Source organism: Panthera onca, chromosome B3, assembly GCF_046562875.1.
Source record: "Panthera onca isolate mPanOnc1 chromosome B3, mPanOnc1 haplotype 2, whole genome shotgun sequence".
Classification (NCBI taxonomy): Eukaryota; Metazoa; Chordata; class Mammalia; order Carnivora; family Felidae; genus Panthera; species Panthera onca.
The window spans coordinates 133,438,895-133,464,805 of NC_138344.1; the positions used below are offsets into that span (position 1 = coordinate 133,438,895).

The 25,911-nt window shown below is 41.7% G+C and overlaps 1 protein-coding gene across 11 annotated transcripts in view; it reads right to left on the reverse strand.

Moving 5' to 3' along the window:
* Nucleotides 1-1,706: 1,706 nt before the first annotated feature.
* Nucleotides 1,707-25,911, reverse strand: part of RPS6KA5 (ribosomal protein S6 kinase A5) — a 181,127-nt gene continuing 156,922 nt past the window's right edge. For 8 of the 11 annotated variants that reach the window (XM_078447907.2, XM_078447908.2, XM_060620542.3 and 5 more), the window contains 5 exons: nt 23,202-23,372; nt 19,216-19,407; nt 11,174-11,333; nt 9,216-9,379; nt 5,881-7,719 (listed from right to left, as the gene is read on the reverse strand). In XM_078447907.2, coding sequence (XP_078304033.1) covers nt 7,480-7,719; nt 9,216-9,379; nt 11,174-11,333; nt 19,216-19,407; nt 23,202-23,372 — 927 coding nt within the window. In that variant the 3' untranslated portion in view covers nt 5,881-7,479. Of the gene's footprint in view, nt 2,522-2,942; nt 3,664-5,880; nt 7,720-9,215; nt 9,380-11,173; nt 11,334-19,215; nt 19,408-23,201; nt 23,373-25,911 lie in introns of those variants that run through there. The other 3 variants (XR_009606532.3, XM_060620543.3, XM_060620544.3) reach the window with 3 other exon arrangements.

Sequence of the window (25,911 nt, forward strand, 5' to 3'; positions counted from 1 at the left end):
CTTAGCTTTTCAAAAGATTAACCCACTGTGAAGTGGGTTAATCTCTGCAGAATTTTTTAAAAGCCTAAAAATATTTTTATAAACTCGGAAGGCGTTGTCATCCTAAGGGCCTTGAGCTCAGTCTGTCTCTCATTCACCCACACACAAGAAAAAGTCATGAAATAGTACAACACAGAAACCCTTTGGGAGCAGTCCTTCTAGGAAATGAGAGGCTCTAACTCCCAAAGTGGCCGAAATCTTATTTCCTGCTGTATTACCCAGGTTGAGAATAGTACCTGGCCTGAGCAGGAGCTCAAAAAGACGTGTGTGAAGGAACAAACGAATAAACTGGGTTTCCTCCTATGTGAACCCATGACAACCAAGTTATCACTGCAAGAAGCCACTGTGGGGAAAATGACTTTGGTGACTGAAAATGATTACCATCAGATTTCTGCTCTGGGCCACAACAGAGTAGCTTGTGTGTTTATTCCAGGAATGCAACATTTGAAAATCAATTACTGTAATTAATCACTAGATGAGAACGAAAGAGAAAAACCACATGGTCATCTCAGAAGAGGTAGAACAAGCATTTAATTAAAACTCTCAGAAAACTAGGAGAAAAAAATCCCTTAATTTGGCAAGTGGTATCTATTTAAAAATTTACAGCAAACATCATATTGAATGGTAAAATACTGAGTTCTTATTTTGAGTTTAGGAACTAGCCAAAGAGGTCCACTGTCACCATTCTATTCAAGATTTTGCCAGAAGTCTAGTCAGCTCAGTAAGGGAAAAAAAGAAAAATTGGAAACGGAGAAGTGAAACTATCATTATTTTTAGGAGATATGTGTATACATGAAGAAATACAAAAGAATCTATAGAATTAGTATAATTAAAGTGAAGTTAGTAAGGTTGAGAGATGCAAAGGCAGTATAGAAAATAATTATATTTCTACATACTAATGAACAATAATTAGATAACATATAAACATCAAAAATCTAAAGATAAATCTAACCTCCACATGTAAATCTTAAAACCTTGTTGAGACAAAGTAAAGATGATCTAATTAAATAGATATACCATGTCTATGGATTACAAAACTCAAAATTGAGAAAATATAAATTCTCCTGAAATTGATCTCTATAACTTAATGCCATACCAATTAAACCCTAATAGGTAACCTCCCCAAGGAAAGCAACAACCTGTTTCTAAAATGTGTATGGAAGGGGTGCCTGGGTGACTCAGTCGGTTGAGCGTCTGACTTTAGCTCAGGTCATGATCTCATGGTCTGTGAGTTTGAGCCCCGCATCGGGCTCTGTGCTGATGGCTCAGAGCCTGGAGCCTGTTTCAGATTCTGTGTCTCCCTCTCTCTCTCTGCCCCTCCCCCGCTCATACTCTGTCTCTCTCTCTCTCTGTCAAAAATAAATAAACATAAAAAAAATAAAAACAAATGTATATGGAAATGCAAAGCGTTAAAAATAGCCGAGACTATCTGGAAGAATATCAAAGTTAGAGATCTTACATTACCAGATGGGAAGACTATAAAAATTACAACTGCAATGCACTGAGATTTTCAAGACACTGTACTAGATCAAGTGAACACTCATGGAATAAGTAAACTTTGCAGTATCTCACACCATGCACAAATACCAGTGCTAGATGGATCACAGATCTAATGTGAATGATAAAATAAAGCTTTTAGAAGAATAAGAATCTTGGGGTAAAGATTTATGAAAAAGGACACAAAAATCACTAACCATAAAAAACGGGTATACCGCACTTCACAAAAATTAGAACTTTCTGGTCATCAAAGGACATCGATTGGAAAGTGAAAAAGCAAACCAAAGAGAAGAGATTTATAACAACACATCAGACAAAAACTTCATACCAATAAAATATAAAGAGCCCCTGCCAACCAATAGGAAAAAGACAGACAAGCGAATAACTATAACTTATTCAGTGACTTGAGTAGGTGCTCAACAAGTGAGAATGTCCAAACGGCTAATAAAGATATAAAAGGGTGCTCTACTTGTCACTGCTTCTCAGGGAAATGCAAATTAAAACTACAACAGAATCCACACTTGCCAGAATGCCTAAAACCACAAGGAAATACAATTTCGCCAGAATGGCTACAACCACAAGGAAATACAACTTCGCCACTCACACATTGCTGGTGGGAGTGTAAATTGGTGCGACAGCTGTTGGAAACTATTTGGCAACATCTTTAAGCTAAATATGCATCCATCCTATGATTCAGTAAGTTTCATCCTTATGTATAAACCCAAGGGAACGAATGTACATATCCACCAAAAGTTACGCACGGGAATGTTCGTGACAGCTTTAGACAAAAAAGCTAAAAATTATGAACCCAAATGTCTATCAACATTAGAATGGATAAATAAATGGGGATATACTCATCTGATGGAATAATACACAGCAATGAAAAAGAGCACACTGTTGTTATGGCTGCATGCACCGACGTAGTTGAATTTCACAGATACGATGATCATCAAACCCAACCAGACACAAGGGCAGGCAAACAAGTCTACGGGAGACAGAAGCCAGAAGAACAGTAGTTAAGTTTGAGTATGGAGTGGGAGCCTTATCTTGATTGAGGTGATGGTTATGAGGGTACATATATAAGTTAACGTTCACTGAGCTGTCCACTTAAGATCTGTGCACTTTATATGCTATACTGCATTAAAATCAGAAAAAAAATTAACGTTTATTTATTTTTGAGAGACAGAGAGAGAGAGAGACAGAGACAGAGTGTGAGCAGGGGAGGAGCAGACAGAGAGAGACAGAGAGAGAGAGGGAGTCACAGAATCCCAACCAGGCTCGAGGCTTGGAGTCGTCAACACAGAGCCCAAGGCAGGGCTCGAACTCACGAACTGTGAGATCACGACCTGAGCTAAAGTCGGACACTTAACCGAGTGAATCACCCAGGCGCCCCTAAGATTTTTAAAGAATATGATCACTACCTACATGTACCCTTAGTGCTCCATTTGGACTGGTCCCTTTGGCCACGGAACGTCAATGGTCTCCAGGGCAGAAAGCAGTAGGAACAGTTGGAGAGGGAACAGGGAAAGAGAGGAGAAAGCAATCACATGGGCCTCCTAGCAAAAAATAACCATCTTACAAAGCCTGTATAGACATGCTAAATAAGTTCACCTACCGACCCAGTAGATACACTGATTAAAAGAGATTTATACACATGGCTACCGAAATGGCCTTTTTGTAAAGTCACCCTCTGTCCACGTTCATAGCAATTGTTTGTACCTCCGAGATGTAAAGCTGCTCATTTTCCCACAGGGCCAGTATTTCCCTTTTCCTACAGCCCTTTCATCCCCAAATGTTCCCTTCTCTGCCCCCATCAAGGATTTCTCTGATGTTAACTACAATCCATAAACATTAGTCAACACATGGGTGTGTTAAGAAGTGGGGAGTAAAGTGTCAGTGTGGGGAAACACTCACGTGTGCGGTTGTACCATTGGAAAGCAAGAGAAAGTACACTTGCTGCCGTCCATGAAGACACCACAGATGGCGACGGGCGGAATGGCATTCGTCTGAATTGTGTGACACCACTGTCCCCCTTAATCGTTCACACGGAAGAACAACAATGTTTCTCATCTTTTTATATCCCACTTACTTACTTTCTAGGAAGACGAATTCTTATCTTTATGAAGGCTGTGGAAGAATTTACATAATTACGTGGATTACTGTAGCTTATTTTCGGCAAGTTTTCAATTCCACACCCAAGGATGCATACATACCCCTTGAGACAGAAGTACACCTGCTATCCGTTAAAATGCCAGTCTTTCAAAAATTTCTCTAAGTATGTTCGAATGTGCCTTCCTCTTCTTCTTTTTAAAAAGTCATGCGGTAAAGTTCTTAGGGATATTTTTCAAAACTTCAGTACTAAAGCGTTACCTTTACATGTAATGTGGCACCCTCTGTATTTCCCTTCTTACTCATCAGGAGAATGAGAATTATTGTACACTTAATCTCTCCTTTTACTGGTGTTTATAACTTCAGCAAATAGGCTAGCACTACAGCGCCTAAAATAAACTGTTATGAATGATCTAAGGTCTACACAACCAGTAGGTCTTTCATGAGGATAATTGTCACATATATTTCAACACGACAGTGCACATTTTGCGTGACCAGCCCCATAGAAAGTCAAAAATAAAACCGCCGTTAAGAATGTCATGTTCGTCAACCTTCCTGGATTTTAAACAAAGAAAACAAGAGAAACAATGATTTCCCCATCTACCTACAAGCAGGAAAACAAAGCTATAGCATTGGGTTCATATTTAACTTAAATTTCCTTGTCTTTTTTTATTTAAAAAAAACTTTTTTTTTTTTAACGTTTATTTATTTTTGAGACAGAGAGAGACATAGCATGAACGGGGGAGGGTCAGAGAGAGAGGGAGACACAGAATCTGAAGCAGGCTCCAGGCTCGGAGCTGTCAGCACAGAGCCCTATGTGGGGCTCGAACCCATAAAACCTGGTATCATGACCTGAGCCGAAGTTGGACGCTTAACTGGCTGAGCCATCCAGGTGCCCCAAACTTACATTTTAAATGTAGCCCTTTACATAGTTTTTTTAAAGAAATCAGTAGCAATATAAAAAAATGAAAAAGCAGCTTTTCACAGGTAAATGAATCTGCAACTCCAACACAAACAAGCATGTTTGGAATGAACCCAGGAGGCTTGATTTTTTGTTCCAGTGGCTCATTGACTTATTATTTTATAGAGGTTTGGAAGAATTAATGTATTTCAAAATAGCTAATTTAACTCAGTCAGCCACAGGATCTGGCATAGTAGTTAGAAGAAATGGGTCTTTTAAAATTTATTTCCTCTACGACTTTCCTTTTCTTATTCTTGACTCTCCATTAGCCATATATAGTTATAAAATATTTGAATCAGGGTCTATGATGGTATGAAAACGACATGCAATAAAATCAATAAGGGAAAAAGGAAGGGGTGATTTCGCCTTATCTCCAAAATTAATATTATAAAGAGAAATTAATGTATTTATATATTGGGGGCTTTTTTGGATCTACTTCTATTCTACTCCTAATACTAAGAAAGAGTTCATATGAAGTATTTTCATATAAAATATTTCTTAGTTTACTTCTGATGTGACTAAGTGAAAGTGTTGTGAATTTTAGAATACAACTCACTGGGCGGTGACAGTTTGCACACAGTGTAACCACTGCAAGCTTAGCATCAGAGGCTGTCTTTCTGGAATTCATAAGCGGGGTGGGGATGAAGGTATTTGACATGGGGCACCACCCCGAGTGCTTTTAGGTCTTTTCAAAAGCCCATTCTAGATTATTCAGAGACCCTCATTGTGATGGATTAGCTGCTCCTTCCTTCCTCTTCTTACTCTGCCTTTTTACCCATTTCATTTTCTGTCAAGTCCTTCTGAAGAAGAGGCAATGAAAATAAACGAAAATGAAACCCCTCAATTTCAACATCCAGGAGTCAATGGCATCTTCAATCATTACATGGACCATTTTTCTGGATCGTTTTCCATTAGCAACAAAGTCCGTTTAGTTTATACTCTGCAAGTAGTATTTTCTACTAGGATGCACAGTTAAAAAAAAAATGACCTGAAGAGCTAACTTAGACATTTCCAAATCTATTTAACATAACTATAGATACAAACGGGCATTTTCTTGGTTATTATAATTCCGTGCCTGAGGAAATCACATTTTGTGAATTAGCTATATGGTGGTAATAATTCATGTAAGATTTCCCATCATTACCAGGAATGACTGAAAGCTAGGAGCACAAAAGTTTCATTGACTCGTGAGAATTATATAGCCATTTGGGCCGCTAAAAAGTATAAAAAGTCATTTCCAATAACCTTCACGGACAAAAATGTGAACAGAGTGATACAGTATTTTGAAAATATTTTAATATTTGCCATTTTTTGCCTGTGCTATTAATATGTACATTGATTTAGTAATAAATATACTATTACATAGAGTGCAATATTTTTAGTATTTGTAACTGTTTGAAATTAATGCTGCTATTATCTCAAGAAAGGAATAAATAAATATCATGCCCAAATTCCAAACCAATGCTCAAGAGATTATCACTAACAAAAATTATAAAATAAACATGTTGGGCATTATCTTTTTAAGCATGATTCTTGTAAACACAGCCAAGATCACTTTTCTCAGTCCTGACATTTCCTGTGATGGCTTTAAAAGAAAATACAACGTACAAATCCTATCTTTTTTTTTTTTTTTCTTTTTGCATAGGGAATGAATTCATTGTATTTGAAAAGGAAGCAATCTTTTTGGTGAAAGGTCTCCATCACATAGTACTTGTTTTCTGTAGGAATGCAGAACTTTGGAGCAACAAAAGGGCTCTGCGGAAGTTTATAAAATATGCTCTCTGCATTTAAAATTTAACAGAAAAATTTCAAGACAAGTCAGAGTCATGATTCTAAAATAGTATGTACATAATATCTGACTCCGGGAGGGCATGCCTCGCTGCAGCACAACGCAGTACACAGATGTGAAGCACAGTGTTTCATAGAATTTTCCTTTAGATTTTCTTCGCATCGGTGCCTAAGTGGATCGTGATTGTGCCCATTCCACTTGTTGCAGACAAGGTAGAAGGGGGACGTGAGGACAAATTTAAAGCGGATGATGGAAAAACGGGCAAAAATGCAGCACATGTGCTTTAAACGGTGCACTTTATAAAATAGTTTGCTTTATCCATAGTCTTTTACAAAGTGCAGTATTACTTAAAACAGAGACGTGTACCTCAATATTCGGCAATAACCATTAAAACAACCTGCCAGGAAAGAGCGGTGCGAAATTAAAACCGTACATAGCTTAGCATGCATGTCAGACGGTCCCCAGTACAGAGTATGGGACCTTACGTTCCTGTATCTTTTTTTTTTTCTTTTACTTTTTAGAAAAGGACTCATAACAACAGGTTACCATCGTAGGCAACCATAAAACAAAGACAATAAGTTAAAACCCTCTCTCAGGAAATGAGCGAACGCCACGCATCAAATTCACTACACAATCTCTGCACTGCTCCGCGGGGGCCCATCTCTTAAAAGGCCACACGGTCCCCGAGGCAAAGCAAAAGGCATCATCATCACCGTACGCGTGACTCCTGCGGGCGGACGTCTGGAACACCCGAGACTCGTTTTGTAAGCAGCTCGAACCTGACCCGTCCCTAAGTAGGTTTACAGACACCCCTGCTCTTTCAGGAACAGTCCTGTTGGCGTCACGCCAGGTCACTCAACAGTAAAACGTGTGCTCTGTTCACAGTAACATTCTCCGTGCAGTGCTTTTTGGACACGGGCAACCAGTTGGGTTTGCCTGAAAACGACTCCCTAAGAGGCAGGTTCCGCGAAGACCAACGGGGCACGTTTTTAAAAGCGCACGACGTCACCTCAGGCACAGGCTGAGGGCACGCGGGTGCGATGGGTCGTCGGCGGCGACAGTCCTGCCCTCCGCCCGCCCGCGCTCAGTCCGAGAAGTGGGAGAGGGTGTCCGGGTTGCTGCCGTCAGCAGGGTGGCCGGGCTGCAGTGTCTTCGTCGGGGTGGTCTTCCCGTGGGACTGGGAGGAGGACGAGTGGGAGCTTTCGCTCGAGCTGCTGCGCGTCTCTGTGCTGGTGCTGGTTTTCTTCATTTTCCTTCTCTTGGCCAGAGGGGCCTTATCGACATTCTGCAGGCAAAACCCCTCTCTCTTGTATTTGTTAAAGGCCTAGGGGAGAAAGAGAGGGAGCCTCTGTGAAGGCAAAGGGGCTGACGCTTTCCGGGCACGTCTGACTTCTAGAAGAAGACAACTTTCGGTTGGCAACCACGGCTCCAAGTTGTTTCGGGAACAAAGTCCTTAAAACCGGTACTTGCCAACCTCCTGGCAGGACACACAAGCTCAGGGGAAGAGTCCCCAAGGCTCTGCATAAATCAAACCAGCCAGGCTGCTCAGGAGTCCTGATTCTTCCTCAATCTTTTGACGAGGTCAGCGCTACCTCTCAGTAAAAAACACTCACCACCCCCCCTCCAACCCCCATTACTTTTACTGGTCCTGTGTCTGAGATTTAAATCCAACCACAGGGGCACCTGGGTGGCTCAGGTGGTTAAGCATCGGCTTAGGTCATGATCTCATGGTTGGTGGGTCCGAGCCCCGCATGGGGCTCTGTACTGACAGTGACGAGCCTGCTTGGGATATTCTCTCTCTGTCTCTCTCTCTCTCTCTCTCTCTCTCTCTCTCTCTCTCTCCCCCTCCCATGTCTCTCTCTCTCTCTCTCAAAATACATAAATAAACTTATAAGAATAAAATAAAAATAGCATAAAATAAAATAAAATAAAATAAAATAAAATAAATTCTGACCACAAAACCCCAATACAGAGCAGACCTGATCCATTACAGGCCCCTGCTCTCCACCTCCAAGTCGGGGTAATCCGGGTGGATCTTGGACACTTCATCTACATAGAAAGGCTCGGCGCCACATGCCTCGGCCTGGTTTCTCCTCCCAGCAGCCTGTCCCTACTTTTCTTGGTCTCCAGCTTGGGTGTCACTGGGGCTACTACTGATCGCTTTGCCTCAAATACCACCGGGAAGATGGGCGACCATCTGCTACAACCTTCGCAGTCACTCCCTGCGCACCTCAACGTATCCTCGTTCATTAATTTTTGATCCACGTCTGCCGCTGAAGAAGAAACTGTCCTTTTTCCTCTCTCAAGATGATCCCTTCAGAGGTAATTGTACTTCTCCGGAACTCACCTATTCCTTATGCGATTATCTTAAAGCATTAGCAGCTGCTTGGTACAAATGCGTGTACTCTGACGACACGTCCCCCGCAGCCTCGAGGATATGTGATGTGTCAATGGTTGTTAAGTGAACAGACTTTCACATGTGCCTTCGCTCCTAATGTTTATTTATGGCTTTCAAAGAAAATGATTTAGCTTATTTGAGAGAGAAAAGTTCCAATATGAAGCCTATTGTTTTCATGATCTCCCAAAAACTTTCAACTACTCAAATGTCACACGACTGCCCCATCTCACAAGCTCATTCTAAATGTCATATGAGTGCTTGTGGGTCAGCAGTGACTCTGATGCCCCACACACTTTGTGTTAATCCATGTGTTTATATCACGAAGGCAAAAAAAAACGCATTATTTTCAATGCACCACTAAGGATGTGTCTCTGAGGTCATGATTCAAACCCGCCCTATGTGTGCAGAGCCCAGGGCCTTACGTGGAAGGTGGCTTTCACACAGGTTTGCACAGCAGCCCCTGAAGATCCTAGAATGTCTGGAGTCATCAGAGGATTTGAGGACAGCTGACTGCCATCTTGAAGCCATTCATTGTGTCTCAAGCCTGACATTTTAAGCCTTTTATTTGGATCGACTGTGAGAAGTCCTATGGGAATAATTGAGATATTTTTATTTTATGATTTGTTGCTTCAGACATAAATCTCAATGAGGTTCACATGACACAATGGTTTCTATAAGGCTTCAAACTCCTACTAAGGTAATTACATTTTCATATACATTTAAATCTCCTAGTAAATGCTGGGTGCTAATTGATCATAAGGCCTACAATAGCCTATGTCTGCTGTAGGCTAACTGGCTTCTTGATCAGGAGAAAATTAGCACCCACATAAAGACGCCCACTGGCCAATGGGAAGCTCCAAGGGAACAAAGAGCACCTAGATGTACTTCATTTGTGTACAAACAATCCTTTTTTTAATGTTTATTTATTTATTTTGAGAGAGAGGGAGCGTGCACGTGTGCGCTCATGAAGGGGAGAGGCAAAAAGAGAGGAAGAGAGAGAATCCCAAGCAGGCTCTGCACTGTCAGCTCAGAGCCTGACGTGGGGCTCCATGGCGTGAACTGTGAGATCATGACCTGAGTCCAAATCAAGAGTCGGACGCTTAACTGGCTGAGCCACCCAGGCGCCCCTTGTGTACAAACATCTTGTACAAGTCAGTAAGTGCCATAAGGCAGGGGAGATATGGAGATGGAGACACAAAGAGGAGCTCTGAGTTGATGTACAGACAAAACCAACTAGGACAGCATCAGGGGACGAGCGCAATAGCAAAATCCCCAGGCACAGTGTGTTAGCCGCCCAAGGGAAGGGCTCTGACCAGAGAGTGGGGGCACCCCGGAAGGCTTCCAGAAGATGAGTCCTGGGGGGATGGGTACAGGTGGGCTCAACGAAGAGGGACGCCCCAGGAATTACAAAGCGCCAGAGTAAAGTCACACAGGAATCTGAGGGCCGGCACATTTGAAGAATTCAAAGGCAGAGTAAGGGTAACAGGAAGCATAGGCAGGCAGGGCCAGGTCACCAAGGACTTTGAATCTCAAATGCTCCCATATAGGAGTCTGACCTGAAGCTAACAGGGACTCTCTGAAGGATTTTTAACAGAAGAGAGGCATGAGCACGTCTGGATATGAGGAAGGTTCGCTCTGCTGATTGATAACGGACAGGTAAAGTCAGAGGAAGTGAGACAGGCTGAAAGGATGGTGTGGGATCTCAGGAGAGGAAGGATGGCAAGACCCGAGGGCGGCCATGTGAACCGCAGGAGGTGGTGAGGAGAGACACCGAACCTGCAGCACTGAGTGGCTGCGGAAGGTAAGGAAGGTGCGGGACGTACGGTGACGTCCAGGTTTCTGTCTTGGTAATTTGGCTGCTTGGCAGTGCAAGAGGGGGATGGGAAGAGGCATGTTTGGGGGGAAAGGATAGTAAAATAGTGTCAGTTCATTTTGGAGGTGTTAGATTGAGACACTGCGGGCCCTGTGCATGTGGGTAAGACTACTAAGGGACAGAGTTCTGGTAAGAAAAAAAATAAGGCCGGGGCGCCTGGCTGGCTCAGTCAGTTAAGTGCTGGACTTCCGCCCAGGTCATGATCTTGTGGTTCGTGAGTTCTGGCCCCGAGTCCCGCTCTGTAGTGACAGCTCAGAACCTGGAGCCTGCTTCGGATTCTGGTGTCTCCCTCTTTCGCTGCCCCTCCCTGGCTCATGCTCTCTCTCTCAAAAATAAATATTTTAAAAAATGAAAAAAAAAAAAAAGGTTCAGTAGACTAACCTGGAAACCTTTTAGAACACATGTAAGCTCCATGAGTAATTAACAAATAAATATATGCACAATGAGTATGATTCCACTTTAATCACTACACATCATACAAAATGTAAAATTGCATCAGATTCTTACCTTGGATCAAATCTTTAGCTTCTTGGGATACATTCTTCCAGGCTTCTCCTTCAAAGGAGAAATCTCCCTTTTTAATTTTCTTCATGATCTCCACTGCACTGGTACATGTCAAACTTTTGTCGTGAGATTGGAATGGGACTTGCCCTGACAACATTGTATACTATCAAGAAAAAAAGGGAACAGAACAGAATGTCTGCCAAAGTCATTGTCAAAGCCACTCCAGTAATCTCACTACTAACTTCATCAGCATAGTTTACCAAATACAATAACTAGCCTTACTGGGTTTAGAAGATTATGTAGACTTCTATCACTGAAGCAACAAACGCATTTCAAAGCCTTATAAATAAAGTGAGCCGGCTTATTATGATACCAAGATTTAAAGAGCAAGAAAAACAAAACAAGGATAATCCGGCTGCTTCTGAAAAAATAGTATTCGTGTTAACAGAGAATTGAGAGGGAGCAGAATGCCTCAACAGCTATTTTTTAATGCAATTGTTTTTAGTTTATGCATTTATTTTGAGAGAAAGAGAGAGAGGAAGAGAGAATAAGTGGAGGAGGGCAGAAAGAGAGGCAGGGAGAGATCCCAAGCAGGCTCCATGCTCAGTGCTGAGCCCAAAGCAGGGCTCGATCTCATGACTGTGAGATCATGACTTCATGACCCTTAACCCACTGAATCACCCAGGTACCCCAATAGCTAATTTTTTCTATTCAGTTCCACACATCCTTTCCCTAGGACACTTTTTCTCTTTCTTTCTTTCTTTCTTTCTTTCTTTCTTTCTTTCTTTCTTTCTTTCTTTCTTTTCTTTCTTTCTTCAATTTTAATGTTTTTATTTATTTTTGAGAGAGAGAGAGAGAGAGAGAGAGAGAGAGAGAGACAGACTGTCAACGGGGGAGGGGCAGAGACAGAGGGGAAACACAGAATCTGAAGCAGGCTCCAGGCTCTGAGCTGTCAGCACAGAACCCAACGAGGGGCTCAAACTCATGCCGTGAGATCATGACCTGAGCCAAAGTCAGATGCTTAACTTACTGAGCCACCCAGGTGCCCCGGAAGACCCTTGTTCTAAGGAGGGAAATGCTAGGACACCTGAAGAACAATGCCAGAACAATCTAAGAAAACCAGAAACCTCCCTAAATCTTCTTTCCTTCATCCTTCCTGCATACCGGCAACATTCACACAGCCGATGTCTTTTCCCGAAGTTTCCCTCTTCAGACTCCTACACCGGCTTCCCGACATTCACAGGGCACCTTTCAAGCTCCGGCCTCGTCTTCCCTCCTGGGCTCAGCCTCTGCAGTAGCTGTATTCCCACCCCCTATTCCGCACCGACAGTTCCTAGGCCTCCTGGGCTGCGCACAAGCTACTCGGTCCCCTCAGAAGGCCATTTTCTTTCCTGAGCTGGCAGAGGCCCACCCACCCTCCGGTGTAACTTTCCAGGATGTGTAACGAGGGCCTCCGCCATCTGTCATAGTTACTCCCGAGAGAAGATAGGCGGTAGGAGGGGAAAATGAGCTTTAGTGTCAGACAGACCTGGTTTCCAACAACTGCTTTTTTACTTACTAGCTTCTGTTTTCTAGCTTTTTAGTTTACTAGCTTGGGTATGTTAGTTAACCTCTCTTAGACTTTTTCTTCATCTACACAACAAATGTAACAGGATCACACAACCCATTGCACGTGGTAACAGCGGGAGCCTGCTCACTAATATACCAGGCTTCACTCTGTTCTTCCTCCTCTTTCTCTGGCTGGAAGGCAGCAGGGACCCCATTTTCTCAATGGAAGGTGGGGAATCAGAACAGTGAGTCAGGCGACTTTAGAGCCCCTTCCTAAAGGTCTGCTTTCTAGATCACTGGAGGCTCCAACACTTCAGCCTGGGTTTCCCAGAGAGCAGAGTCTAAAGCTGAAGTGAAGACAATTACATTCCTGAGCGGGAAGAACTGAGAACAGGGAACAGTGTACACACCAAAGGAACTGCAGGGATCAGCTGCCATGCTGAATGTGGTACAAGTCAATATGGTGCTGGCATCGATAAGCACCTATTGATCTGGTCAATAGATTGTTCTTGATCTCTATCAATAGGAAGGATCAAAGCAGTAGATCTTCACATACCAAGGATAGCATTCACTGTCTTGCCCAAGAGCTGTGTAACCTCTTCCACTCTGTTATAATATAGTCTGTTAGGACCTTGATCATCTCGACATTCTCAAGAATCCCATGCTGGCTCTCTATACTGATGTCTTCATTAAGTGAGACCTGGGGAGCAGGAACTAGCAGGTGTCCCAAATGCCTTCTAAGCACACGAATGTCAGAGGGACGGAGATGAACTCCATAAACGTTCAGGGGACTATCACATTGGTAAAGACTTTAGAGCTCCAATGGTTAGGGGCATAGAGACATTTCCCCTGAAAGATAAATTGCTGTACCTTGTCCCACTAAGACAGAGGTGCAGGACTCAGTGGGCTTCCTTGGATTTTGGCGATAGCATACATTGCACTTGAGAATCCTGCTCCAATCCATTTATCAAGTGACCTGGAAGGCTACCAGTTCCAAGTGGGGCCCAGAGGCAAGAGGGCTCTGCGGCAGGTCCTGGCTGAAACACAAGCCGTCCTGCTACCTAGGCCATAGGATTTGGTTGACTCGACTGTGTTAGAGGTATCTGCGAAAGGGAAGAATGCTGTGTGGAGTCTCTGGCAGCTGCAACAGAGGAGTTGTAGAGCAGACCTGAAGGATTCTGTGTGGGGTCATGCCTTCCATGGCAGAGAACTACTCTCTGAAAAGCATCTCCTGGACGCTACTGGTTCCTAGTAGACGATGAATGCCTATAGAAGGGATACCAAAAGCAGTGCATCTTATACTATGATCAGCACTGATTCACAAAGCCCGAGCAGCGATCCAATGTCCTATGGACACAGCACACTTAGAATCAACCCTAGGAAGTCCAGAAGGCGTGAGCAAGTTACATTCACAGTGCGTGCCACCTATCTCTGTTGCACCAGCACTTCTTCCTCAGCTCAAGCCAATGGCCTCATTGAGGAGGGGTTCTCTAGGACTTCCTTCCTCTATGGAGGAAGAAAGGAAATTGAGACTGCCCGATAGGTGGCCTGCTAGAGCGTGAAAAACTCAGTGAAGGCAGCTGCTCAGGACAATACCGCGTGGGGCTGGGGCTCTGTCCCTGAGGATTGTGTTGCACCACTGGCTGATCCATTGGTGCTGGATCCCCCATATCTGGCTTCTGTGAGTGGAGGATCATGTTTTAAATGGAATTAGCTGTCACCCCACAGGTATGTTAAATGTACCCGTGGGGAAGCATACGATCCTAGCCCATGTAAATACTGTGTGTTATGGACTGAATGTTTGTCTGCCTCCAGAATTAATATGTTGAAGACCCAACCTCCAACGCGCCTGTATTTAGAGACAGGGCCTTTATGGAGGTAATTAAAGTTAAATGAGGTCATATGGGCGGGGTCCTGATCCAATAGGATTAGTGTCCTTATAAAAAGAAACACCAGAGAGGTTGCTCATGCTCTCTCTCTAAGCATACACACTGAGGAGAGGCCATGTGAGGATACAGAGAACAGGTGGCTGTTGACGACTCAAGGACAAAATCCTCACCAGACACCAGCGCTGCTGGCATCTTGGTATTGGAATTCCCAGCATCCAGTCTGTGAGAAAATATATTTCTGTTGCTTAAGCCACCTAATCAGTGGTATTTTGTTATGGCAGCACCAAGCTAAGACACCGTGTAAGCTCTATTTTAATTAAAGTCCCGTACATTTGTTTAAAACATTTTTTAATATTTATTTTTCAGAGAGAGAGATTGTGTGTGTGTGTGTGTGTGTGTGTGTGTGTGTGTGAGCAGGGGAGGGGCAGAGAGAGAGGGAGACACAGAATCCAGGCTCCAGGCTCTGAGCTGTCAGCACAGAGCCCGACGTGGGGCTCGAGCCCACAAACCACGAGATCATGACCTGAGTCGAAGTCAGATGCTTAACTGACAGAGCCACCCAGGCGCCCCAAAGTCCTGTAGGTTTCTGACAGGGATTGCATATCTATGAGGTAGACGGGGGTTGTAATCATGCCATACGATACTACATGATGCAGCTTCCTGGAGTATTTGTTTTACTCAATGGGGGTAATATAAATTATTTTCAAACTATAATAGCTACATTCATGTTTATTAGATACAACATACAAAAAGGCCATAGATTTCCTTTCTTTTTTTTTAAGATTTTATTTTGTTATTTTTTTAAAGATGTTATTTTTAAGTAATCTCTACACCCAGTGGGGCTCAAACCCACAACCCCGAGATTAAGAGTCACATGCTCTTCTGACTGAGCCAGCCAGGCACCCCAAGGGCCACAGATTTCTAAGGCAAATCAGGAGACTCCAAATAAACTTTGTGCTTGTTATGGAATAACTGAGGCTTTGTATCTAGATCCTCTGAAGATATGCATTTATTCATGTAGAAAAGTTCACAAAGCACTCTGGGTTGTTTCTTTTTTTTTTTTTTTTTTTGACAGTTTAAGGTATATACTAACATTCTGCATACGTATTTCATTGTGTATCTCTAAACGGCAAAGATCTTTTAAAAACCACAACAACACCATTATCACATCTAAAAAAAATTAGCAGTAATTCCTTTATATCATTCAGTACCCAATCAATATCCAAATTTCTCCATCTGTGTTATATACGTCGTATGTATCTATTATAATTATATCTGGATGACTTAGAGTTTGAACCTAATAAATAGCATTAAAATTAGAATTTGCTTGAGTCAGAATTGAAGTAAGTGTAAATATTGTTTCCTAAGTGTCTTTTAATCTGTAGGGTCTCAGGCTCTTTTCTTTTTTCTAGGAGAAACTGGGTTGTTCGTCCTGTAGAACGGCCCATAGTTTGGATACTGTGACCGTACTCCTGTGGCATCGTGTAAGCTGTTCTTTGCCCCTTGCTTGCCTTAGAAACTTGACAAATAGATCTAGAGAGAAGCATGGCTCCCGTCCGTGCTGTGACACACAGCTATTTCCATAGATGTGGCATTCGGAAGCTCTAAAACACTCGTCCACATCTCGAAGACTGTTTGGTAAAACTTTAAAAAGCATGATGATTAAAACTGACCTATATTTAAAGTAAAGGCTCTTTTACAAGGGGTACTTTTATATTATTACTAAAATTGGAAAGCTCCCCTTTATTTAGACTAATTTTTTCGGAGAAGGTTAATGAAAATGTAATCAGTTTAGGCCCTTAAACAAAACTCTCAAATCTATAGCAGTTCGTTGTTTATTTTTATTGAAAAAACCTTATTCGTAAATATTTTCATTTGAAAATTATAAATGATGAGTTAAAATTGCTGAAATAAAAACCATATAAAGCTTAAAAATAAAAGAGGAACCATCCTGCAGGGACAACTGGTTAGCCACTGTGGGAGAATCGACACCAAAATAAATCCCAGATGGAGTGCAGATTTAAGTATAAAAATAAAATATAATTCTGGAGGGAAATTTGGGAGAATATTTTTATAATCCTGGGTTGGGGTAGGGGTGTGTGACAATCTGACATCAAAACCACATGTCACAGGGGCGCCTGGGTGGCTCAGTCAGTTAAGCGTCCTACTTCGGGCCAGGTCATGATCTTGAGGTCTTGAGTTCGAGCCCCGCATTGGGCTCTGTGCTGACAGCTCAGAGCCTGGAGCTGCTTCGGATTCTGTGTCTCCCTCTCTCCCTGCCCCTCCCCTGCTCATGCTCTGTCTCTGTCTCTCTCAAAAATAAATAAACATTAAAAAAATTTTTTAAAAACACGTCATAAAGGAAAAGACTGATGTCTTACTACAGAGAAATAAAAAAATTCTCCATTTAAACCCTGAAACACAAGTGAAAATCCCATGATACTATAAACAAAGTTTTCAAATGACAAAATCAGAATAAAAACATCTCCACTATCAATGGCAGACAAAGGATTAAAGTCCTTCACAGAGCTTTAAAATGGGCAAAGCTCATAAACAGCAATTCATAAAAAAGAAAATACAAGTGTCCAAATACATGAAAAGATGCTCAAAACTGAATATTCATCAAAGAAATGTATGCAAATTACAACAGTAGAAAATAATTTCAGATTGAAATTGATAGTATCCGATGTATTCACATACAGTTGATGGAACATGATCTGGTAAACCTTCTAGAAGGAATTTGAGGCATAGATGTCAAAATAAAGATGTGCGTGCCCTTCTCATAGGAGTTTATTCCAGGGAAATGAGACAAATGCAGCCACATCTATTAAAAAATAGTCATTTGTGTAGTTTGTAATTAGTGAAAAACTGGAAAATGCTAACTGCTCATTATAAAGAAAAGGTTAAATGAAGTTTGGAGGCTCCAACTACACGTATAATATAAGCTCATTTGCTAAAAACCCAAACAGCTGTACACGTAAACAGAAGAAGGAGAAAGCCAGAAAGCACACGTAATATGGTGGCGGCAGGCAGTGGGTTAGAAGAGGGGGAGCTCACGCACATCACCTCCACACAATGTCATGAGTGAGTCTGCTTGTTCCTCTACTCTTTCGGTTTTGTCCGAAAATTTCTCCCTAAGATTATGCATTACAAGTTACATGCAGAAAAAGTAAAGCTATTTTGAGAAGAAACATGCCAAGATTATTTTTCTAGCTTAATGTTCTGTTTCTGATCACAGCAGCCCAGGTCATTTTGTGAAAAGCATGCTTATCACGATTACTATAAGTTACTATAAATATTTCCCGCTTTATCCATTAATTTGTTAACTTACCCTAAATCATTGTCTCTCATTACAGTTTTAGTCTGAAAATCTCATAGAATATATATATATATGTGTGTGCATATGTGTACGTATATATATATATATGTATATATATATAAGCTTATATATGTGTGTGTGTGTATATATACATATACGCGTATATATATATATATATATATATACACGTATATATATATGTTGTTTTTTTTTTTTTAACGTTTATTTATTTTTGAGACAGGGAGAGACAGCATGAACTGGGGAGGGTCAGAGAGAGAGGGAGACACAGAATCAGAAACAGGCTCCAGGCTCTGAGCTGTCAGCACAGAGCCTGATGCGGGGCTCGAACTCACGGACCGTGAGATCATGACCTGAGCTGAAGTCGGATGCTTAACAGACTGAGCCACCCAGACGCCCCATATATGTATTTATTTATTTATTTTGAGAGAGGGGGCATGCAGGTGTGCATGTGAGAGAGCAGGCGAAGGGCAGAGAGGGAGAGAGAGAACTCTAAGCAGGCTCTGTACCACCAGGACAGAGCCAGATATGGGGCTCAAACTCACGAACCGTGAGATCATGACCTGAGCTGAAACTAGGATGCTTAACCAAATGAGCCATCCAGGTGCCCCCTCACGGAATATATTTTTTATTTTTTACTTATTTAATTTATTTTTTATTTTTTTTTAAGTTTTTTTAATTTTTTAATTTTTATTTTTTTTCAATATATGAAATTTATTGTCAAATTGGTTTCCATACAACACCCAGTGCTCATCCCAAAAGGTGCCCTCCTCAATACCTATCACCCACCTTCCCCTCCCTCCCACCCCCCATCAACCCTCAGTTTGTTCTCAGTTTTTAAGAGTCTCTTATGCTTTGGCTCTCTCCCACTCTAACCTCTTTTTTTTTTTCCTTCCCCTCCCCCATGGGGAATATATTTTTTAACGTTTTTCTAATAATAAATCACTTTGCTATTTTCATATTATATCTGATATGTATCTTTCGAAAATATACTATTGCGTCTTTAAAAAAAATACTATATAAATTCTTATGCATATAAAATGCAATACCTTAAATATTTCAAAATAAACCAAAATAAAAATTCCCACATTGTCTCCGATGTAAATTTTAAAAAAGGGAAATAGCCTTTGGTCAGACCTTTACTTGGTTGTACCGAAAAGAAACCAATTTGTCAATATCCCCCACAACTTTAAGAAAAACAGTAGGAAGAGATAGGTAAGAGGCCATCCAAGAACTGACTAGGTTTAACGGCTCTAGTGAAATGAACTCACCAAAATGACGCCCAGGCTCCAGAGGTCACAGGACTCGTCGTAGCCATTATGGTTCAAGAGCTCCGGGGCGGCATAGTGCAGGGTGAAGCAGGGTGTCTTGAGAGGCTGGTTATCAGGCGGCTTTAAGCGCGCAAACCCAAAATCGATTACTTTAATTTCCAAATTGTCGTTTTCGTCAGTGAACAATAAATTCTGCAAGATACAAACACGTAAATCAGTCTCCCGTGACAATGTCCTGGGACTTGGTGACACCATGTACATAACGTTGTCTATCTCTATGCTGATACGGGATTTGGACACGGAGAGAGGTCTGATGGAGAGGGTCGGGGAGCTGGACGACAGTGTACTGTTCTTCTCTGGCTTATGCTTGTTTATATTATTTCAATTTTACAACGTCTTATGAAACATTTTTCGATTGCACCACGCCTCTTCCTGTGTCAGAGCCTTTGTCTACATTTTTCGGACGGCGTTTGTCCTCTACCCCCTCCACCAACCTCGGTACCGACCAGGCCCACGTGCCCCTACTGCTTGCTTAGAGATACCGCCCTCACCCCCCCAAACGTGCCACCGCACTCAAGTTAGGACTTTTTCTATTTTCTCCTAGCATATTTGCTTTTCCTTTCTGGCACTTAGCATCTCGGCATTATTAGTCCACTGTCTTCTTCCTCATGAGTCCATAATTCCCTAAGGGCAGGGACTATGTGTCCACCTTATTTATGACTCTATTCCCCAAACCTGCTGCACTCATATAGTAGGTGCTTTGGTAAATATCTGCCCACTGAATGAAGTCATAAATAAAATAGCTGTATCCAGTATAGCTTATTAAAGAAGACACGGTAGGCTGGCTTCCAACTGGCTGGCTCAGTTGGAAGAGTGTGTGACTCTTGACCTTGGGGTCGTGAGTCCAAGCCCCACAATGCATGTAGAGATTGCTTAAATAAATTTAAAAAAACATCAAAAACCTTTAAGAAATAAAAACAAATTAAAGAAGACATGGTAAAGACATACATTACATTTCAGAATATTTTCTCCAAAACAGCTAAGACTTAAACATTTTTTGGATGCTTATGGATATTATTCCTCAATTATGCACACATTGTTCTCTTGAATCCCTCATCTGCCAAGCCTTCTCAGTCACTAAGCTTTTACTGTACTGTTTTCGTGTTTATCACATGCTTAATAAATGCTAACTGTACTAAGGCATGATCATCACTTTTATTAGTCTATCAAGCTAGTAGCCACGGTAAGCGAATCTGATTATACTGTCTTCAGACACGCTGACGAAACCTGTTATGTCTTTATGTTCATTAAATTATTCCTCGGATCTGGAACATCATTTTTTTTTTTTGTTAATATTATTTCCGCTAAAATAAAAGACATTACAAGGGTTCATTCATATAAAGAAGAAAACATCTTCTACACCTTCCACCCAAAAGTTAAAAATGGATAAAGTGGGGGGAAAGAAAAGCAAAACAATTAAAAAGTTTTCTTAAATTTTCTATCCTAGGATGCTTGATCCTGAACGTGTGATGGAATTAAAATGTGGATAAAATGTGGATAAAAACTGAAGCCCAGCTGGGGTTTACACACCATAGCTCCGGGCAAGTCTTTCAGCGAATGACTTGTGGGCTCCTCTGCGGCGCAAGCACTGTGATCTGTACAGAGGACCGTGGGGCACACCTGGCCCCCGTCCGCACGGAGCCTGCCAAGTCTTGGGAGGTGGTTTCCGTTTATTCTCTGCGAGGACTTCCTTAACCGCAGTTCTTGAAATGAAGGAGGGGGGCGCTCCCCCTCTCGGCTCTCCCGATGGGGCTGGGTGCGCATGGGCGGGAGTGGCAGGAAGCAGCCGCCTTTCAGCCTCCTCTCAAGCTCCACCCTGAAACTCATCTGATGTCACTGGTCTCTCATCTCTCAGGATGGGGACCGGTTTGAAAAGCACAAATCAGTCCACTAAGAATGTCAGCTAGCTTCTAAGTTTATCTGCTTCTCACCTAGAATTTAGGAGTTTGCCCATGCCGAAAGCAAATGCCACATTAATATTGACCAAAAGATACACCATCAGGTCTTAAAATACGACATCAGTGGGAAAGGGATTACACTTTGGGCCTGGGAGTAACATACTCTGCCATTTAAAAGTCAAAGTCATTTTATTACGAAGATGTTAGTACGAAGGCACATTTTCATTTCTCCAGAATCTATGTTGATTTAGGACTATAAATGTAGTAGAATGTCCTAACTCATCTGACATGTCTTCATTTCAAAAGGCTACTTGAAAGAAAAGGTTGGTAACAAGAAGAACGAAGCTACAAGTATCTTTGTATCGGTAAGATGGGAAGGCACATTTAAATTCTGTTGGAAAGGACAGTTGCATCATTTGAGACTCATGGGATGACAGATGGCCGGTTATCAAAGAATAAAACATGTGAAAATGAATTCTATACAGTCATGGAACAGATCTCTTCAATTAAAAAAATTACATGCTTGTTCCTTGTCTATCAAGAAAACATTTAAGTGGTGTGCTTTTGCATTTAAAAATAGATTGCTAATCTCCAATGTACAGAGCACCATACTGTCAGTGGGCGTTCTGTAGGAGAGTGAGAACTCGGAGGAAGGAAGCAGAGGGAGAGCTACCACAGTTGCAAGTTCATGAAACACAGTTCACTTTTGATTCATTACTAGTAATATGGATAACAGTAATAGGAAGTCCAGGGACAGAAGTCTATGTGCTTTAGAATCAGTTGATTATACTTGGATGCACAGAATTCCATTTTTAAAACACCCTCTTCCTACCAATGATCCAAGATACTTAAAAAGGCAAAAACAAAAACAAAAACAAAAAAAACGGTGCTTTTGGAGACATAGTCTTTCGTGGTCTAACACAAAAAACAGACTCCAAATAAATTATTATTTTAAGAGTATTTGAAAATGCTTTATCAACACGTGGTAATTACAAATGAAGTTCTATTTTAAAGAGGAAATATGTAGGGGCGCCTGGGTGGCGCAGTCGGTTAAGCGTCCGACTTCAGCCAGGTCACGATCTCGCGGTCCGTGAGTTCGAGCCCCGCGTCAGGCTCTGGGCTGATGGCTCGGAGCCTGGAGCCTGTTTCCGATTCTGTGTCTCCCTCTCTCTCTGCCCCTCCCCCGTTCATGCTCTGTCTCTCTCTGTCCCAAAAATAAATAAAAAACGTTGAAAAAAAAATTAAAAAAAAAAAAATATTTTAAAAGAGGAAATATGTATAATTTTGCATATGGTAAGGATGAGTCACTGTTGTCCTTTTATAAATCATTGGGTTTTGTTTTTCAATTTTCGTTATTATTTTGATGATTTCCTAAAAGGGGGGGATTTTCATATTTTTGATACTACAAAGGGACATTCTAGAGTTAGAACCTTCTTTACTAACCTTTTGACAGAAGAAGTATATAAAAAGCTGCTACTTTTGCTTTGCTACACAATTCTATAAATACAGTACACGGGCAAAGACATATAAGGATGGTGTGGCTAATTAAATCAAGACAATTCTTTATGTTTAAGTATTTAGAACAGAATTATATACATTCCTATTCATGAGCTAATCAATTTGATTACAAAAATGAGAAACAAGCTTTCAAAATACATCATTAAAAAAATAAACCTCTAAAATGGTACACATATAGGAGGGATATTATTTTCTGCTACAAAAATTTCCATAGCTATTTTTAGCCCACAACTGTTGCATAAAGTATTTCTTCCATAAAAGGCTCTCACACTTACAAATATAACCTCAAGATGATCTGCTGGCAAAAAAAAAAAAAAAAAAAAAAAAGACAAATTTATTTTTGACTAAAATAGAAAAGAAAAAAAAAAATCCCAGAAACAGGATATCTGCAAGTATCTATTTAGCAGGAAGCCCTAAAAAACAAAACAAGAAAAGCCCACACATACTCGGGGGGGGATATTCAGTAATGAGGCGAGGCTGAGTTACACGAGAGAGCACGTCACTTTATACCTCGGGTTTCAGGTCTCTGTGCACCACGCCGACATCATGCATGTGGCTTACAGCTGAAACGAGCTTCCGCATGATGTAGCTGGCTTCGGTCTCACTGAAGTGCTTCTTTTTCTTAATACGTTCAAACAGCTCTCCCCCGTTCAGAAGTTCCATCACCAGAAATGTGTGAAGCTAGATAAGAAAAAAGATTAACGTGGAGGGCTTTCATGAAGAGAAGTGTATTTATGTATGAAACATTCCTTGACTATTAACTATCACCAATACATTTACAGAATCCCTTGGTAAAATAATCAACAGCAGTCCATAATATTTTAGAGGAAAGAATCGAAGGGTAATGTGGCTTTTTTAGAATTCTATTTTGGTAATGGAAAATTTCAAGTACTGCAGTGAAATCTTTATATATCCTTTCCTTGACTAATTCTTTCATTTGAATTCCATTCCAACCCTCTTGATCAAGTTTACATAGCTTTCTTTTTAAAGTGTGACCTGGTGCTGATAATAATGTGAAATCGTCTGCTTTAAATAATATAGAAGATTAATGACAGAGAATGGGCAACTGCCCACAGGAGGCCTGACACACCCAATGAATAGCAAATTTATCTTTTCAAAAAGGTGTTTCATGATGTCACTTTGAACCTCCTGTCAGACCTCAACAGATTAGTTTCAGGGTTCCTTGTTAATACCCACGGCAAATACCCATAACTCACTGCCTTTTTTTTTTTTTTTTTTTTAAATAATTGCTTTGGATACCAATGGCGTTATCTTAAAGAGTTTAAAAAGTTATTTATTTACTATGCTTTGCACACATGTCCATAAAGAAAATAACTCAGGAGCAACTGAAAAGCAAAGGAACTGTATCAGCTCTCAAATGAACACAAACATGTTGTTTAAAGAAAGATAGCCAATCACCAGATTCAGGTGCTATGCATTACAGAACCAACATCACTTGACAAATATGTTTCTTTTCGAATTAGCAAAATCCTCCCCGAAAGAAAAAGCTTCATAATTATCCTGTACAAACTGGGCGAATTTTAAAAGGTGAACATTTTTAATAAGAGAATTGCTTCCAGCCTACCAGAGATCAAGCTAATTTGAGTTTCTACGTATGACAAACCAGGTCAACACTGAAGGTCTGTTACAAACATCTGCCAGTGACTAACAAACAATGGAATGGTTTAAAAGATGGGCTTTAGGGGTGCCTGGGTGGTTCAGTCGGTTAAGTGTCCAACTCTCGATTTGGGCTTAGGTCATGAGCTCATGGTTCGTGGGTTTGAGCCCCGCATTTGGCTCCGCACTGATGGTGTGGAGCCTGCTTGGGATTCTGTCTCCCTCTTTCTCTGCCCCTCCCCTGCTCTCTATCTCTCTCTCTCAAAATAAATGAATAAACATTAAAACATTTTTTTGAACATAGGTTTTAGAATCAACCCTGGATCTGAATGCTGCTTCTGCTACTTACTTATGACCTTGGGGATGCCACTTAACCTCTGTGACTTTAGGACCCTTGCCAATAGAATGTAGATAACAGTGAGAAAATGTATATGAGACAGTTGACTAACGGCCTTCCAGAGATGTCCGTGTCCTAATCCCCAGAACCTGTGGATGTTACCTGATATGGCAAAGGGATTTTGTGGACGTGATTAAGGATCTTGAGCTGGGAGGACTGTCTAAATTATCCATCAGAGCCAACAGTATGGGATGGGACTATGGAAACAAGAGATTGGAGAGATATACAGAAGGGTCACGAGCCAAGGAAGGTGGACAGTCTCCAGAAGCTAAAAAAGGCCAGCAAATGGATTGTCCCTTGGAGCCTCCAGAAGGCACCAGCCCTGCCAACACCCAGACGTTATACCAGTGAGACTGATTTTGATCTTCTGATCTCCAGACTGCGAGATTATAAATTGGTAGTGTGTAGGTATGTGGTAATTTGTTACAGCAGCTATAGGAAACGAATACAAATCATCGCACACGAAGTGAACTATATGCTGCACACCCAGAGGCTGAAGACCCACCCTAATCAATTTCACCCCTCCGTCAAAGAGAAGACTGTGTGTACTTGGGTATGATCTAGGCAACTGTGTCACCAACACAGAAAGAAATCACCCCAGGTATCAACAACTGGACAGCAGAATGATTATATATTTGTACTAGTAGATACAGGGTCACATTGTGAGACAACTCACATTCAGTAACTCTTTAATATAAAAATAGCAAACAATAAATTTAACCTGTGGCATAAGTAACAAGGGAGGGATGCAGTTCCTGAGATCTGACATCCGCCAGAACGTAAGAGCTGGGATGGAGCTGGGCCCAAGTGCAAACATCAGAGGGGGGTGTCGAAGGTCATCCACCAGTCCCTTGACTTGTTATGTGAATCATCTCCAGGAGGAGACTGTCCGGGCTCCTTTTAGGCACCTCCAGCGGATGGGGGACTCACTACCTCCACTGCAGTCAGGTGGCCCCATGAGGTGGCCGCAGTAGGAGCACGGAGAGCAGCTCCTCCAAGTCCTCCTCTCAAAGACCTCCCTTTTCTGACTACGAGAGCCAAAGAGAAAGGAGATGACGATGTTATTTTTGGGTGCTCGCTCACCTTCTGGGAGAACCGGGCCATGTTGCTGCCTCCCCTAAGGCAGCAGAGCAGAGTAATTAAAAGCTTGTTCTGCAGTCGGACTGCTTGGGTTCAGAGCCCGGCGTTACCACTTACAAGCTGTGA